The 19,275-nt window shown below is 32.7% G+C and overlaps 1 protein-coding gene across 1 annotated transcript; it reads right to left on the bottom strand.

The window, feature by feature from the left end:
* Positions 1-10,286: 10,286 nt before the first annotated feature.
* On the bottom strand, positions 10,287-16,679 carry LOC112695722 (flowering time control protein FCA). Its single transcript, XM_025748180.3, has 15 exons — positions 16,297-16,679; positions 15,844-15,914; positions 15,593-15,671; positions 15,367-15,449; positions 15,206-15,257; positions 14,298-14,345; positions 14,100-14,164; positions 13,435-13,483; positions 13,009-13,088; positions 12,864-12,928; positions 12,453-12,512; positions 12,015-12,312; positions 11,370-11,534; positions 10,655-11,287; positions 10,287-10,483 (listed from the first exon to the last, which is right to left on the bottom strand). The coding sequence occupies exons 1-15, from the start codon at positions 16,499-16,501 to the stop codon at positions 10,427-10,429; spliced, it is 2,010 nt and encodes a 669-aa protein (XP_025603965.1). The 5' UTR covers positions 16,502-16,679; the 3' UTR covers positions 10,287-10,426.
* Positions 16,680-19,275: the final 2,596 nt, after the last annotated feature.

The following is a 19,275-nucleotide window of genomic DNA, read 5'->3' as shown; positions in this document are numbered from 1 at the left end:
TAATCGGTTTCTTGATAGGTCTCAGATTTGCTCCAAGTGAAACACTAAGATATTTAAATGGAAAGGATGCTTTCTTACACGGTTACACCCTAATAATTTGTACATCATCCACATTCACTTCCTCTCCAGTTAATTGGAATCAAGTTGAATTTATCAAAATTAACCCTTAACTTAAACATCACCTCAAAATACCGCAAAAATCTCTTATAATTCCTAATTGTAACCTCATCATGTGGACAAAACAAGATGGTATCATCCACAAACTGTAGGTAAGACAATTAAATATTGTCCCTTCTAACCAACAATGGAGAAATTATACTATTCCTCACAACTTCACCTACCATCCTATGGAGCACATCAACAACAAAAATAAAGAGAAAAAAGGAGAGAGAAGATCGCCTTGCCTTAAACCTCATTCCATCTTGAAGGATTTAGATGTAGACCATTTATCTGAATCGACATAAATGCCAAGCAAACACACTCATTAACCCATGTTCGCCATCTAATACCAAAACTGATCTTTTAAAGGACGATATCCACAAAACTTCACTTGACTCTATCATACACTTTCTGAAAATCTAACTTAATTATCACTGAACTCTTTTTCCTTGTCTTCAGCCACTGCACAGTCTCACAAGCAATCAAAACTCCATCATGTATCTTCCTTCCTTAACAAAAATACTATGTGTCTCTCCTACTAATCCTGTCATTACACTCCTCATTCTTCATACTAATACTTTTGATATGACCTTATATACACATTCTACCATGCTGATTGGGTGAAAGTCTTTGATCTCCTTTGCCCCAACGAACATAGGAACCAGAGCCACGCAGGTAACATTAGAGTCTCTTGGTAGCTTTGCAATTTAAAAAAACCTACCATAGCTGCAGCGAATTCTGACCCAATCTCTCTCCTAACATTAGAGTCACATTGTAACTATCATTACCTGGTGTCTTAGACAATTCACAATTTCATAACGCTTCCTTTATTTTTTCAACCGATTGCATTCTCTCCAATGCAGCTGCCTCGTCTTCATGTATCCAATTAATCAACCCATCACGAAAACTAACCGATGCTAAAACTTCCTGATGATATAAATTTTTTTAAAAGTCCCTTATACCAATCTTTATTATGGCTTGATTCTTCACCAACCGTCTATTTATCACTAGAGCTTCAATACGATTGTTTCTCCTCCTTGCAGAGGCTAAATGATGAAAATATATGGTGTTATTATCCATCTACTTAGCATGCTGAAACCTAGATATCTGCTTCCAATGAACTTCCTTCCTAACACACCATTTTTTACAGTAAATAACCAAAGCTTTTCTTCTCGCCTCTATTGTACCATCATACATCCCATTACTGACCACATTGTCTACCTTTTTTATTTTATTCTCAAATTATTTTATCTGCAAATCAGCATTACCAAACTACTAAAGTGTTACTTATGCCATCTACTCAAAGGTACAGTCAATGCTTTCAACTTATCTATAAAATGAGCATCTCCTAGACCCCTCCATTCTTCTTTCACCAATCGAAGAAAATTCTCATGTATGAACCAAGAATCTAAGCTTTAAAACGACCTTAGTCCCCCACCCATCTTGCTATCCTCCACTACGATCGGATAATGATCAGATGGATCCCTTGGGCCTCCTCTAAGTCGCGTCTCAGGAAACTCATCAATCTACTCCAGGTTCACCAGCACTCTATCAATACGAATATATGATTGGCCTTGAAACCATGTGTACTTACGATCATGCAGTTCCAGATCTACTAGCTCCATCTCATGGACCCAGTTTTTAAATTCTTCTGCTGATGTTGTTAACATACTAGCTCATTTCTTTTCTTTCACCTGTACAACCTCATTAAAGTCTCCTATGTAGCAAAACAGTACTTGATTGAAAACTCAACTTTTCTCATGCAACTAGTTTCTCCTCTCTTTCATGTGTACCATACATAAAGCAAAACGCATAGTTATAATTATTCTTCAGTAAAATGCCTTCAATGCACAACCATCTAGTCCCTTTATAATAATTATTTATCCTAAACATCAGTTCATTTCACATTATTAATAAATCATTAGAAGCCCCTTTCAATCTGACAAATTTTCATCCTACTGCAATATTTTTCCAAATTTGCATAACATCAAACTTAGTAACAATCTCCTTCTTTATCTCTATCAATCCTAACATATTAATATTAATAAAGTGACTTTGTTACAATCTTCATGCCAATAACCAAAGTAGTGGTGGAACTTGGAAGGATTCTTAACTTGTTTTCCAAATTTTACCAAATTTGGGTCTCATGCTGTGGTCCATTTGGATATGGCAACTAGAAGTCGAAGAGTGAGCATACGAACATATTTATTTTAAATAAAAAGAGAGTTAATACTTATTTTAGTCCATAAATTTGTATGCGAGTTTTAATTTAGTCCCTAAAATTTCAATTACTTATGTTTAATCCTACTCACATTAGTTTCTAGGACGATTTTCGATACACAAACGTCACTACAAGAAAACACGTCTATTGCCATGCTTTTAAAGCATGGCGAAAAGCTGGAAAAAGCGTGGCGATATCTTTTCGCCACGCTTTTTGACCTACCGCCACGCTTTTGAAAGGGTGACCTATCAAAGGGTGGCGGTTGCTCTATCTCCACGCTTTTTTCAGCCTATTGCCACGCTTTTTGTTTGCCACGCTTTTTTATAAACTGCCACTTGTAAAAGTGTGGCTGTAGGTTGGAAATATGGCAACGCTTTTAAAGCGTGGCGATAGGGTAGATCTGGCCATGCTTTTACAAGCGTGGCAGTAGACAAGATATAGCCACGCTTTAAAAGCGTGGCAAAAGTGTGGTAATAGAGGAGGTATGGCTACGCTTGAAAAGCGTGACAACAAAAGAAGATACGGCCATGCTTTTAAAGCGTGGCAAAAGGGGAGGTATGGCCACGCGTGAAAAGCATAGCTAAAACGTGGTAATAGAGGAGATCTGGCCACGCTTTAAAAGCGTGGCGAAAAAGCATTGATACGGCCACGCTTTCTAAGCGTGGCAGTAGACAAAGAGATATGGCCATATGGCCACGTTTTTAAAGCGTGGCAAAAAAATGGTCAGTAAGCTAATTCTTTTTTAATTAATCTTCATAAATAAAATCTTACATGAATTCATAGATAATTTTAAATTTTAGTCAATGACAAATAATCAATTAATCCAACTTTCATAAAATTGTCACCAAAATAAGTGTGTGATCACATAACTACATACACTAACAAAGTACCAAAAGTGAAAGTCATAACTACTCATGAATTCCTAATACATGAATTAAAATTCCTAATCAAAGTCTTCTTGTACTTCATGCCAAGATATAAAAACTTCATGTATCATTGCAAGCTAAATTGTTTTGACCTGTGCCTTGCAAAATAAAAAACAGAAATGAACAACTACAAATGAAAAATGAATGATGCAGTAAACTTCAGCCCACTAATTTTTCTAACAATTAGATTTGACATCAAACTTAATTTTTGTAACATAAAAAGCATTCTAACAATCAGATTTAATTTTGCTACATATATCCACTAATCTGCACAAGGATTCTCAAAATCTCCTTTAAATTTGATATCAAACTTATTAACAAATAGCTTATTGTTCAATAAATAAATCTGATTTATAGCATCAATGAAAACGTGATACAACATTCATGTTCCTTTAGCCAATGTTTGATATTCTATTGTTGAGCCAAGCCTAAACCTAACAAACTAAAACTGAAACATATATTACTTATTTTTAACAAAATAAAGATGTAAATGTGGCATAAGGTCTCTGGCAGCAATTTAATTTTGATCATGCGCCTACACAATATGATGATATCAGCCAGTACCATTAATATCTCTCTAACATTTCACAACACACTATGAAATTTGAATCGTTTATTCAGAATTTTCAGATAGAAGGAACCAATAAGTGAAATAAGTAAAAAAGAAGATTCAAAACGAACAACAATGGCAACTAGTTCGAACCTTCCAAGTTCTAACAAACTTAACTCTTTCCACTAGTCATAGTTATTCAAAATCATATTAGAACCTTCCAAGTTCGAATTCAGCAACAACAAACAAAATTGAAGTACTTGGTTATATTACAACATTTTTATTAATAAAAATATTATAATTTACCTACATCATCTTTGTGTGGAATGTGAGTTGATTTGGAGGAGCGAGGAGTATTTTTTGCTCTGCTACTTGAGGTATCCAAAGGAGAATCTTGGACAGCTTGAACTAAGGCTGCTACCTCTTCATCGCTCATTCTAGGGTTGAGTTGGTGCACCAATACCTTTAATAAACTACATACACCATCCATCTTCTTCTCTAATGATGAGACCTTAGTGTTATATTCAACTTTTATATAGCGAATCTCCTCATCTTTTTTAAGAGAGCTTCTTGTAATCGAAGCCCCATAACAATGAACTCGACCTGGTTGGTCCTTTCCTAACACTCCTACAAATGCATCATCTTCATTTTCTCCTGCTTCTAAGCGGTTGTGAAGTTCAGTCTATCAAAAAACAACAACCAACAAGGTTCAAAGTCGCATTAACTCAATTTAGATAGAAATCACATCAGAATTCATAATGTACATATCCAAAATACAAATACAAACAACTCACAATTGTGGCTTGTGTTTTAGCATCAATTTCTTTTCCTTTTTTACTTGTGCGAGTTGCTATGAAAACTTCAGCCCTTGATGGTTCGTCACTGTTCTCTTTAGAGTCGCACTAGAGTACATAGAGAAAAGTTTACATGAAGCATACTAACTAGGCAACTACACCGTGAATACATATAAAAAAGAAATCACAAAGAATAAGTTATATTACCAGCTGCTTATGCACTATTCCAAAATTTGTGGATCCCATTCGGTGAGGACATATTTGTTTCAACCTATTTTCAGTATTCTTAGCAGAGATAGCCTAAATATAAAGAATCAACCTAAGTTTAGGAACATGAAAAATCAATGATAGTATGCTTGATGGTATAAGAAGAAATAAAAGGCAATATTACCTTGATGGCCGGAAAACTCCAATACCGAATTAGTTTGCGAAATTGAACCTCGGGAATATCTAATGGTCGGTTCTTTATCATTTCTTTCTTTGTGTTGTACTTCACAAAATGCTCTTTTTTTATTTTTCTCTTATATTTTTTCCATGCACCACAAAATCCCCGCATTACCCACGGCTTTGAACTTATGGGAAGAATGAACTTTTGCTCTGCAACACAACACATTAGAATATCAACGGTTAGCACAAATAATGTGACAAATAAATTAACAAAAAATTATCTATAATGCCATATTTACATACATTAGCATACTCACACATGTCCTCTTTGAGTTTATTAGGCACACCATGCCAACTAGTATATAACAAAGACACAAAACGAGGGTTTCTAACTGTTGTGCCCAATAGTTGGTTGAGTTCAGATACAACCTCGTTGGTTGGACCTACGGGCTGCCCTTGAAAAAATACCACCTCCCGTCGATCATTAAAATCTGTGGCATGAAGCTTTTTGCACGTAGTTTTTCCACGGATTTTCTTCTTTATTGTGCCTAAGTCTAAATAAAATAACATAATTCAATTGAGAAGTAATATAAGCTCTAATTAGACAATAAACTAAATAAGAAAAGTACCTTCATTACTAGTTTGTCCTCCACTACCCGCATCATTTGCATTATCATCAAGCTCATTTTCTTCATCTTCCTTATATTCTTCATCTTCCAAATTTATCCTATGTACCTTAAAATACATGTCAAGACTCATTCCTTTTTTATTTGAAGTTGCACTCATCTCGCTTGTATCTTCTCCGTCATCATCATAATTTATGTCATTTTGATCCATTGCATTAGGTTCAGCACCTTTGTGGCTTTGTCATTCCAGAAAAAAACCACGTACGTCCACAGCATCGCAAGCAATGCGTGTTCAGCATTATCATTTAACCAAGAAGGAACATGCGATCAAAGAGAACGAATCAGGAGAAAATGAAAATGGAAAGGGAAAGCCCTAAAAGTAAAAACAACAAAAAAATCGAGAAAATAAAAAGAGGAAAATCGATCATACCTTGGGAATTGGAGGGCTTGGAGGAGAAGAAGAGGGAGGAGCTTGCCGTCGTCCATGTTTGCTGAAGCTTGAAGGTGAACAGAGAGATCCACAATGATTCAAAGAAGAACAAGAAAGAGAAGAAGAGTATGAAGATTAACAAGATGAAGAAGAAGTGGTTTCCATCAGTGACGAAGAGTGACGAAGGCGAAGGTGAAGGGCGAAGGGCGAAGGGCAAAGGGAGGAGCTCTTCCGATCCAGGCGAGTGGTTTTGAAGGTGAAAGAGAGATTAGGGTTAGTGGTTTCAAAGGGGAAAGAGAGATTAGGGTTGGGGACCGGGTTGGGGACCGGGTTTGGGCCAGGTTGGGAGCCGGGTTAGGGTCAATCGGTTGGGGCCCTTCTCGCCATGCTTATAAAACGTTATTGTTGCTCTCTACGGCCACGCTTTTGAAGCGTGGCAAAAAAGAAACTTTTGGCCACGCTTTTTAAAGCGTGGCAAAAGTGTACCAGGATATAGCCACGTTTTGTAAGCGTGGCTGTAAGGAAACCCTGTCGCCACGCTTTCAAAACGTCCTTGTTTCTCTCTATGGCCACGCTTTTGAAGCGTGGCAGAAAAAAACGTGGCCTTTTCTCTAATCAATTGCCACCCTTATAAAAGCGTGGCTGTTGATCCTTTTCGCCACGCTTTTGAAGCGTGGCAAAAAAAAGTGGCCAAATCTCTAATCTATCGCCACCCTCATAAAAGCGTGGCCATTGACCACTTTTGGCCACGCTTTTGAAGTGTGGTAAGAAAAAAGCATGGCCATAGGCCTTTTTTCTTGTAGTGCGTTAATAGAACACTGACATAGATAGTCAAATACCACGTTAAACCTGTAACATATGCAGTTTTAGTTTTAGCGCTCAAATAGCAAAAAACGACATCATATAACTTGTTTGGGAGGAAAAGTTTCAATAAACACTATTTACGGTATTGTTTTTTGACTATTTAAGTGTTAAAACCAAACTAAAAATCGTTTTACACAGTCAAACGTAGTATCTAACTGTCTACATCAGCATTTCGTTAACGTCTGTGAGTAAAAAATTATTTCTGGAACTACTATAAATTATATTCACAATATTTAGGGACTAAATTAAAATTTTAGAGACTTAAAATTTGCCTAAAGATCACATTGAGTATTATTTTCAAAAAAGATAAAAAACAAAGCTAAATTTTGGACAAACAATTATATATATATATATATATATATATATATATATATATATATATATATATATATATATATATAATATGCTGTCGAATAAAAAATTGCCTTCGTTAAATATTACTATTTATAGTATACAATAGAATTATATATAATTTTTATCAAGGAAAGAAAAGATTTTTTAAAATCACTAAAAATTAACTCATTATGGTTATTTAGTGTCTTTAAAATATGCTTCTAAAACAACAATAAGTTAATAAATATTATTATACAAAATTATATCGCTGACTTAAGAATAATTAATTATGAGAATAAAATAATATATTTTCGTGGTAATTTTGATTTCTTAAAATATACACCTGAAATAAAATAATTAGTATTTAAATTTTTTTGAAATTTATTTAAAACAGAAAAATTGACTAAAAAAATAAAATATATTCTTCACAATAAATTTTTTTTAATTTTTCTATATACTATTATTTATAGACTGACCTAATACACAGTCAAACCCAAAGTGAATAAGGTCCAATCTACAAATGTTATCTAAGCCAACACCCTGACCTTATTAATAGAGTCGAACGCGACGACGTGGACTTAACTTTACTTATCCAAATAATTTACTAACCCTCTCAATATCTCCTATTAATCTAGAAAGATCTCAACAACATCCCTAATGAAAGAGAATAACTATCCACCATTAAAGGTGGAACAAACTCTAAAAGATGGTTATTGTTAAACAACATCTACACTTATAAATACCCTGACACTCTCAAGTATTTTTCGAATCCAATCTACTAAAAACATTACCTAATATCCTTGCTAACTTAAGTATCAGAGTCCTTTGCAAGTATCACCCCCACCTCCTCACGAAAAACTCAGACGACGGCACCTTGATATCTATAAACGTTAGACACTGCCCCAAAGAAGACGGAATCTCACATTCAAACTAGAAAACAATTCAGTTTTAAGTAATCCTTGAAACAACTATATTTATTGTGAATTTATTTTTTAAGTATTCATAATTTTGCAATAATACTTGTAAATCATTTTTACATAAGGTATTAATAGATCAAATATGATTATAGCGGTTATGATGACTATACAACTTTAGCAATGCTTAAAATTAAAATTATATTTTTTATTTATTATTTTCTTTAAATTAAAGTGTTGTGAAATAGTAAAAAAAATGTAACCTTAATTTAGCTGCATATTTTAATTGTTGTTATTAAAGTTTCTTAGTCATTATAGCCATAACAGTCATAGCCACCATAAAATGTACATGGATATTGGAGTTAGCAGTTAATTCCAAATTTATATATCAAAAAGGAAAAAAGGTACATATATTGAACTTAATCATCTCTAATAGGATCAATGTCATAGTTTTTAGTAGCTTAATTTGATGATTGATCAATATATTAGTAACGATCTTTAAACATTATACTTTTACTCTTTAGATCATGTACTTTGTGGTTGCATTTCTAACATTAGTACAATTTTTCCTCATAAGAATATAATAAATAAAAAGTAATTATTCAAATCACTCTTAAAGATTTTAAAAATAGACATTTTAATTTTTTTAAAAATATTAATATACAAAAATATTGTTAAAATTTTATTTTGGTAGACAAATCAGTCCCTAATTCATTTTCCATAAGAATAATTATTCAAATCAGTCTCCAAATATTTTAAAAGCGGATATTTTAACCTAAAAAAAATTAATACACAGATCAATCCTTAACGCTTTTCTCCGTCAAACATGACAATCTCCCGTCTATTTTTGGACATGACTCACTAAATTCTTCAAGTATTTATTAGAAAAAGAATATTAATAGATATTATAATCAAATTAACTTTTAAAGTTAAGTTAACCCTATTTGATTTCTAATATAATATTTTTAAAAAAAAATATTATTGAACTATCTTCGTTACATACACAATTCTAAATCCAACAACAAAAAAAGATATACTAAATCTCATAATTAGACTAACTTAATCTATATGGCACATACATATTATTTTTTTATTTATAATTTGTGCAAAAACTATATTAACAAAAAATAAATGTGTCAAATTTGCAACTTAATTCCATATGCATAATGTCAAATTGTTAACAAGAATCGGATAATGTCCTATTTTAAAAAGTATGTTTGTATTAAAAAAAATGTTTGAATTTCAAAACATTATTATTCACCTTAGTTGTTTTCAATAAAAAGTGTATCAATATGTTAATATCACCATTCACATGCACAAAATTAAGCTAATAATAATAAAAATGGACACATAATAAAAGTAAAAACAAATATTTTATTTTATTAAGTTAGAGGAACTCTCTTGTAGGTTATTAAATTTTATCTACTATAAATAGAATTTTCATTTTAAATAAAGAATTGGGACTATTTCTAGTCTCATCTGCTTAACTGCAACATGTATAAATTTGCATGCCAACTCAACATTTTCTGTTAATGAATTACGTCAAAAAATGGATAAGAGACAGGTATGTCTGACTGAAAAAAACATTGAGAATTAATGTGTATTAATTTTTTTTGAGAGATTAAAATATCTACTTTTAAAATCTTTAGAGATTAAGAGTAAAACATTGAAGATGTTTTTGTGTATTAATTTTTCTTTTGAACTAAAATATCCACTTTTAAAATTTTTAGAGATTGATTTGAATAATTACTCGTAAATAAATGTGCAGAAGATAAACTTATACACGCGCACACAAATCATTTCAACCTGTATTTATTTGGTAAATTTTTAAATATTGGTATAATTGAAAGAAGAATAGAAGAACGTCAATTATTACTATTAGGAGCATCATAATCCATGTTACAAACATTGTTAATAATTGATCTGATGATCAAAGAATGTGTAGCTCATATTTGCAATGTATTTCCTTTCCAAAATAACAAATTAAAGGAGAATGTATAGGATGATAAACTTTCATTCTTTGCATCTGAATAAAAGTTCCTCAAAATAAATAAATAATTAATATTAATTTCCATATTAATATGAAAATAAAATATAGTTCCTTAGAAATTTTAAAGCCATTTTATGATAATAGTAATAATAATGGTTAATGTTTCTATCAATAAAAATAGTTATGAACAGTATGTCATACCACTACCAGTGACCCAACAAGAAAAACTATATCACCCCTCTCCAACAACAGAACTTGCTTTTGAGTGCCCTTGATCATTATCTGTTTCCTGCAAAAGATTACAGAGTGTTAGGCAAGTAACAAACCATGAAACTGTTGACTAAATAGAGGTTACTTTCAGAGAAACAAATGTTGTCATACAACCCTGTTTATCAGTTGGGGAGAGTTTTTTCTCCCTTGCCTGATCCTGTTAACGGGAAAGATACATCAAAGAAAGCACCTTTTGGCTTTGAGCAACTTGTGCAGAGGAGGATAATGATAATTGTGACAAAAGACAGCTGTCATCCTCAAGCTCTTGCAGCTTCTGTGATTCTTTATGATCCTCGTTCTCTTGCTGCTTCTGTGAATATTTATGATCCTCATGCTCTTGCTGATGCTGTGATTCTTTATGATCCTCGTTCTCTTGTGGCTTCTGTGAATCATTATGATCCCCGTGCCCATGTTGCCTCTGTGAACCATTATGATCCTCGTGCTCCTGCAGCCTCTGCAAATCTTTATGATCCTCATGCTCCTGCAGCCTCTGCAAATCTTTATGATCTTCGTGCTCTTGCTGCTTCCGTGAATCAGTATGATCCCTGTGCTCTTGCTGCCTCTGTGAATCATTATAATCCCCGTGCTCTTGCAGCTTCTGTAAATCTTTATGATCCTCGTGCTCTTGCAGTTTCTGAAAATCTTTATGATTCACGTGTTCCTGCAGGTTCCGTGAATCTTCATGATCCTTGAGCTCATGCAGCTTCTGCGAATCTTTATGATCATCGTGCTCCTGCAGCTCCTGCGATTCTTTATGATCCTCATGCTTTTGCTGCTTCAGAGACCCTCTCTCATAGAGAGCATACTCCTCAGGTTTTTCCCACTGCACCATGAAGAGTAACCATCACACAAAATAACAATAAATCAAAACATGTCTGATCGAGATCCAAAGGTTGAAACATTACTTTGCTTTCACAAGTGACGCAATTGTAGTAGTAAGTATGACCATCAGGGCAGTAGTGCTCACTCCACTCACACTCGGGAAAATCTTCATCTACAGGACTAGTAGGCATATCAGGTGAAATACTGCCAGCAACTGTATTAGAATTGCTTACACTCTGAGTAGGTGTCTGCAAAAGACATTAAAGCAAGAAATTTATTGCGGGCTGAGAAACAAATAAACTTAACCAGTAACTAGTCAAATGATAATTCATTTAGTGGTTAGCAATATAGTTAATAGTCGGGAATACAGCTTGGGGGGGAGGGGGGAAAAGAGAACTACATTATGTCACTATCTGATACTGTTCCACAATTATAGTACAACATTTTTAAGAAAGAAAAATCTTTCTTCAGAAAAGAACACTCAAAGTTGTTGCATTTATAAAGGCCACAAAAAGAATTGTATGACTAACTTTAAACAGTAACTGCAAAAAATTGTAAATATGATTTAATTGACAACAAACATATAACAAGAAGTACCTAACTATCAACCCAGCAGCATCAGCCAACCTCTTCAATAACATAAATTTACTTACATTACGACCAAAATGTCCCTGAAAGAGTGACTTTCAAAGAATGATTGATCACTGTATTACCCAATAGTCACTAACCTGTGAACTTGGCTGCTGCTCTATATTTTGCACTGACAAATCTGTTGGATGCAACTGTCTCTGCACCTCAGGATAAAATGGTTGAGAAGACATCTTTGGAGCTTGATTGCACTGCAAAGGCATCGAAGTCAATTGTGAATGTGGCTGTTGGATAGGAAATGGCTGGGGCACCATGTTAGCCCCAGGTTCCCAATTCTGCATATGAGAAGAAACTTGTGGGTGTGCAATAGTAGAACGATGTGGAGCCATAGGCATAATACTTCCTCTAGTATTTGGATCACCGAAATTTGGCACTGGCCTGTGACAAGATATTAATCAGAAACTACTTTAGCATGTCAAATGCATGTAGTAATTACTATTCAAAGTAAGCACCCCCCCCCCCCAAAACAAAAAAAAAAACCAAAGGTCAGAAAGAGGAAGATAAAGAAACAAACAAACCAAACTGCTGATTCCTGAGGAAGGGGACCAAAATTTCCATTCCCATTTAAAAAGTTGCCTCTGGGAAGAAAAACAAATAAACAGGATGAACAAAATTCCCGAGTTAGATCCATCAACAATATTCTACTGGCTGGAAAGGTATTATCATATTGGAGTTTTCCTTCCGCAAGAAGTTTTATTTTTATTAAATATATCTTGTAAGTATAAAGGGTTTCATATACTAGATGAATAATGCATAACAAGAAAATTGTAGAGTTATGCAAAATATGAAGAATACGCTGTGTCATATTTTGTTCATTAATAATAAACAACACAAATAAACATGTCGTGTAGTTTTGCATTAATATATTAATAACAAAGACTGTCATGAATATAGAGTTGTGTGAAATGTAAAGGGGCAAACAGTAAAACCTTGGATCTCCAGTCTTTGGTTTCTTTGGCTCCGCAAAACGAACAATTAATGGATGATCACAACCCTGAATGATTAAACATGACAGTTTAGTATCCATTCAAAAGAAGTCATAACAATATGTATCAGGCACAATATTTGCCTTACTCTCATTGTGAATGTGTTGTTCAGCCCTTTGATTGCCGCCAACGCCATTTCTCTATTAGAAAATTTGACAAAAGCATATCCTTGGAAAACAAGAAATGCATCCATGTGACAAGCATGCTAGGTGAAAAGGAAAATCACGTATAATAGCATCATGAACAAAAATAAGCACAACTTGATGACGTAGACCCAATTCTAACCAAGTTCCCAAAGTGATAATAATTTGAATTTCCTCACACACTGAGCTAAGTGAGGAGTGGGGAGGGAGAGCTCTCTCTCTTCATTCTTAATAAGTTACTATTTTTGTTAATCAGGTGTGTGATCTCCTTGAAATACAATGTCAAGTAAAGAAACAAAAAGATCAGGTTTGTCTATTCTTCAAAGCCACAGAAATGATAAGAACATTATATTACAGGAATAGGGACCAACCACGATTGTGCAGGTAGACATCTTCTATATGTCCATAAGCAGAAAATATCTGCAGAAAATGTGGATACAAAATTTAGAAACTTAGTATGAAACCTAGGATATCACACACAGCCATGCAGACTACACAGAATATTCCATAATATCTTAAGCAAACAATAAACAATAATCTCGTATCAAAGCGAAATTGATGACTACCATAATAAAGAAAATATCATATCTACCCACTTGTGTGATTGTTTCACGTAATGTTTGGAAATTGAACAACTAATTTTGATATACGAAATAAAAATGTTACTATCTACAAAGTTCCTTCGGAAGATATATTTTTGACTTGGCAAAATTTAGAAAGAAACACATCTTAAACTGAATCAGACAGCAAAAAACTAGCAGATAGTAGACAATGGTAACCAGCTTTTCGGGCTATCTGTTAACCATAACAACACATGTCTCAATATGATTATGAATATTTCTGTCTCTAATATCTGTTTCCAGTTTAATTGGAGACACCTGCAATGGTGTGGGTCTAGACACATTTCTACAGTTTGCACATCATCAAGCGAAATAAAAGGAATATTGGACTACATTCAATAATAAGAAAGATACCATAGCAACTTGTAATTAGGTTAAGGAAAAATATTTGGCTGGATGTGAATGGTGAAACATACTTCTTCTATTTCGTTTCTCGAAGCTTCTTTGTTGATGCAACTAACAAATACTTTATCAGCAACCTCTGAAGAAACATAAGAACAAAAAATGAAATAAAATATGAAGTGATAAGCTGAAAACAACAGCATAAAGAATGAAAACTTATGTTAGAAAATAGTAAGCGATGGGTTATCTTGGGAAAAAGGATGAGAATTTACCTTCTGAAGGATCTTTCTTTTCCACGTTCCGTACAAATGTTCGAACCCCTAGAAAAGGAATAAATATGAATCAAATGACTAATACACAAACAAGTATGAAGCTTTTAATTACTCATCACTCACTGAAGACAGTATACTACGCTAAATGACAAGTTTCTATCAATGAAACTCGATGTTTGAACATAATAGGATGATTCTTTGTAGCGTTAAATTTAAACCTGTTGCCTGGTAAGGTCTAGAGAGAGTAAAATGGTAAATGTATGCAGTCTAACCCTTGTGAGTGGAGACTATTTTTCCATGATTTGAAATTTAGAACCCATGATCTCTAAGTCACAAGGCAGCAACCTTACCATTGCATCAAGGCTGACTCTCAATTTTCAAGGGAAGCCAAAGAAAAAAGGGGTCTAAAAACAAAACATACAAAGATTCAGTATAGACACATACAGTGCCAAGGCTAAACCGCAGCTTCAAAACGCTTGTGTGCACACAAACAAACATAGAATTACTCTCACCTCCCTTGAGTTTTACCCTCGTTATGTACGATACTGTTCTCTATTTTGAGAACACACAGGAACTTCCCGCAACAGACCATATGTCAGGGGAAGTTTGTAACAAATAAAGAAAATGCAAGCAAGGTTTGTGTAATTACCATAAAATAAAAAGGGAGAGAACAAGATGAAGCTATATATGCCATTGAGTTCACATTTCAGTGTGAAACCTGTTCTTTTCACTATTTTTTCCTTAAGAAACTAAACTACAGCATGCATTCAAAACCTTCTTTAAACTGAACCAAACTAGATAGAGAAAATATAATCTATTAATCAGCTAGGAAGTGGAACCTGGTTAAGGCACACTAATACAGTATTTATCTCATAAGTTTTGAAGGAAGTAAAATTTGAAAGAGTTACCAAGCCGTTCACGTTCCCGATCAGCATATCTGACAACAACAGGAGATGATTCCTAGAACATGTAAATGAGCCCAACAATAAATATATGTTTAACTTTGAAATAATAAGCTGTATAGCAGAAAGAAAAGGTTCAAGTCCATCATAGGTAATGTTGTCCTTACCCCAGGAAATGTATACTTATTGTTTAAAGCCTTAATGGCTCTCTCAGCTTCATCTAATGTTGCATATTTCACAAAACAACTTCCTACAAGGTTGATCAAAATTTGAACTAGTGTGATTTCTTTCAGATATGGTATGCGATTACTGGTAGTGTCAAATTAAGTCATTAATCCTTGCAACCATTGGGAAACCAAATTACACAAACTGATGATGAAAAATAACTTATACCTTGTCGTCCACCAGTTCTCTTATCTTTTAAAAGAACAACCTCAACAATAGTCCCATGCCCTTCAAACACCAGGCGGATCTGATTAAAAATTAAAAGTAGAAAATGAAAAGAGATGGAAGGGTAAGAAACGGTTACAACTTACAAGTTGATAAGCCAGTGTGCCAGCAGGCAAAAGACACAACAAATCTTATCACTTGAAACTTGAAAATCCTAATATCTCAAAAGTAATGCTTATGGCAAAAGGACTTACATCAGTCTCGGTAGCTGTTCTTGGAACCGGTGCAACATAAACTTTTACATGACACGCACCATCTGCTTGATCTGCAAAGAAGAATTGCCGGCGAAAAGAATACTTAGCAAAACAATCGTATTATGCATTTATTTATTAAAAAAAATAAAAAAGAACAGCTAAAAGGTAATGCTCTCAAGAAATAACAGGAACAACAGTGCAGCCTCATTGGTCCCAAGTAGAATGCATATTAATAGTCATGGTCATTGGTATAAAAGCAACAAAATTCAAATAAGAATGTTAAGAGTGTGATTACAGTGTGCAACTGGAAATCAGGTATCAGAATAGAGTGACCATCTAATCTAAGGGCAACATGAAATGAGCATAAAAAATAGAATCCAATCCACTTACATATATCAAAAAAGAAAAGAAGAGAGAAAAAAAATAAACAGAGGAAACGAAATTGGATTGTACCTGGAGAAGTAGAAGTCCAAGCTCGCTTGCGGGGTGGACGTGAATGGTTATATCCAGAAGCAGGAGAATCGATTGGGTTAGGGTTGGGGAAGGCATTGACCCCGTTGTGGCAGTTGTAGTTGCCGTTAGGGTGGTTGAAGTGGTTGCTGTTGTCTTGGGTTTGAGGTTGAGTGTAACTGTGAGGGTCTCCGCTGAAATTCACCATTTGAGGGATAGCCCAGCTGAGCTACGCTGGTGGATAGAGAGAGAAAGAGGTTCAATTTGGGAAGAAGCCGTGCCCTTTTCCGGTGGTCTTCTCAGCTCCGGACTCTGCTCAGCTCGGAAAAGTGAGGTTCTCAACTGATTTGCCGTGCCGCTGAGGGGTTTACCAATTGAAAAATAATTAGAGACCGTATTCATATTTTTAAATAAAAAATACATTACAAAATCTTAATCATGATATATTTTAATAACTTCAATAGCACATAATATTACTAAACCCTAAATACTTTCTAAAATTATTTTTTCCTCATTTAATTACCCGCTATTCTAAGTGTTTGTTTTGGACGCTATTATTTTAATAAAAAAAAATTTAATAAACTAAATTTTCTTTAACGTGTGTTTAATAAATTTTTAATAGTAAAAATAAAAATATTAAAAAATAAAAAATATTTTTTTTGAGAATATATAATTTATATTTTTTTAAAAAGATTTTTTTAATAAAAAAAATATTTTTTATGTAATAAATAAATAAATAAATATTTTTATATTATTATATTTAAATATAATTGATAAATAAAAATATCTTTTTGTATGAGATATTCAAATATAAAATTATTTTTATTTTTCTATAAGATCTTTTAAAAAAAGATAATTCGAAAAAAAAATTTCTTAAAAACTCATCCAAACAAGCTCTAAATAATTTATTGTTAAAAAACAGTCTTTTTCTTTTACAGATTTTAAAAATTAATTATGCTATATATTAAAATTAGTCAACAAAATCAATTATCAATATAAAATATATATTAAAATATAATATATATATATATTAAAAATAAATTAAAATACATATATATTTATACACAAATATATTAGTAATTAATTTTAGCTTAAAAATAATCTCACGTAGTCACATTCAATAAATCAATGGATAGAATGTACTATTTGAGTATTTTGGATTTTAGGTGATTAAATATTTTTGAAAAAAAATATAGGAAAATAATGTTTTTTCTAATAATGTGAACAATAATTGAAAAAAATTAATTTTTAATTTTAAAATTTAAAATTTAAATTAATTAAAATCTTTTTTTAAATTGTTAGTAAACCTAAAATGTGACCTGTTTTCATGTTGTTTGCATATCTCATTATTTATTTAACGAAATTGTAAATAAATACGTGTAAACTTAGTCAAAATAATATACACATATATATTTTTAATAAAATAATAATAGATTTAAATCTTAAAAATAACAAAATTAGAAAAGAAAATAGTTTAGAGTAAAACGTTATACACGAAATTTCTTTCAATTTCTTTTATCCCTTTTATATAGAATAGCTAGATGGTTACAAGAATTATACAAAAAATGAACCAAGAACTTTTACCAAAAATTTCTATGAAAGTGAAACTAGATAAAGTACTACATATATATTTGAATATTCAACCAACAATACTATGAAATGTGTAGATAGATCCTTTTATGAAAGGCTGCATTTAACACTTGATGCTTATTCTAATGCATATTGAAAATGCATAAAACTATCAAGAGAATAAATTTATTTTTTATATAAAAAGTATTTTTTTACTTTTTTATATTTATTCTATATGCTATGCATATTTTCAATCTATACATGAGTGTGAGTCTTAACACATAAGTTAGGATTGGAAGTGAGTTAAGCTAGAACAAGTTCAAGTTTGGCTCATAAAAATTGAACTTGATTCATGGCTTTATTTATTAACAATCGAGCCTATTTTTTAAGCTCAAGCTTAGGAGCTGGCTCGAACTCACGAGCTGACTCAAATAATAGGAATATAATCTTTAATTCTATAACAATAAATTATGATTAAATGCATATATATAATCGAGTTAGCTCACGAGGTAATGAGCTAAGCTTATTCAAGCTCAAGTTCGACTCATTTAATTTATGAGCTCAATTCTAGGCTCAAACTTGGTTCACCAGCTCACAAGTTTAGGAACAATGCTAGGGAACCAAAAGGGTATTAGCCAAAAACCAGCCAAATATCTTTGGGTGAATCCAAAATCTCTACGAGTTAATATATATGATGTTTATTCTGCTAAGTATCAGAATGTTTCTTTTTCATACTAAATGGATGTTTTTTTTATATATTTTTCGAATTTTTTTATATTGCAAATGTGAATGTCTCTATTCCTTTAAGAATTTCATATTTTTTAAAAAATTTTTAGATATTTAATTATTTTTGCTAAAATATAACTGGATATTTCTTTTGTTAAGTATTAGGATGTTTTTTTTTCATATTAAATGAATATTTTTTTTATATTTCTGTAATTGTGTAATTTGCCGTCTCTTTAATCATAAAAGAGCACCTAATATCCCAAAATGCATAAAGTAGTTTGATGGAGAATTTAAACCCTCATTCATCACCACCATCTTCTTTTCACTCAACCCTCTCACATATTCCTTTTCATTTGTATTCCTCACAGTTTTCTTTATTGGCTTTGAACTTAAAGAAGAAAAAGAGGTATCACTAAACACTGAAATTACATACCACAAAACACACGTACAAAGTGTCACCACCGATCTACCAAACACCGTTAAGAACACCAAAATCAATATCATAACAGCCAGAACATAGAAAGATGGATACTTCATCATTGTCGGAATACGCAAATTGAACGAAGGATATGTCGTGAGGGTTCATCTTGGAATAAACCTTCTTCCTTCTTTCATCGAGTTCAGTTAGAAGTTCCCAAAACTTGCCTAATCCACGTGTTGAGTATGGATTTTTGTCGACGGTGGCGA

This window comes from Arachis hypogaea, chromosome 6, assembly GCF_003086295.3.
Source record: "Arachis hypogaea cultivar Tifrunner chromosome 6, arahy.Tifrunner.gnm2.J5K5, whole genome shotgun sequence".
NCBI lineage: Eukaryota > Viridiplantae > Streptophyta > Magnoliopsida > Fabales > Fabaceae > Arachis > Arachis hypogaea.
Note: the sequence above shows the minus strand (reverse complement) of the source record. Positions and strands in the feature narration are given on the sequence as shown.

Coding starts and splice junctions, on each gene's coding strand:
- LOC112695722 (XM_025748180.3), bottom strand. CDS start 16,501: ATGGTGAATTTCAGCGGAGACCCTCACAGTTACACTCAACCTCAAACC. Junction 15,258..15,366: donor ATAAGTATACATTTCCTGGG/GTAAGGACAACA, acceptor TACATGTTCTAG/GAATCATCTCCTGTTGTTGT. Junction 12,513..12,863: donor CCAAAGACTGGAGATCCAAG/GTTTTACTGTTT, acceptor TTTTCTTCCCAG/AGGCAACTTTTTAAATGGGA.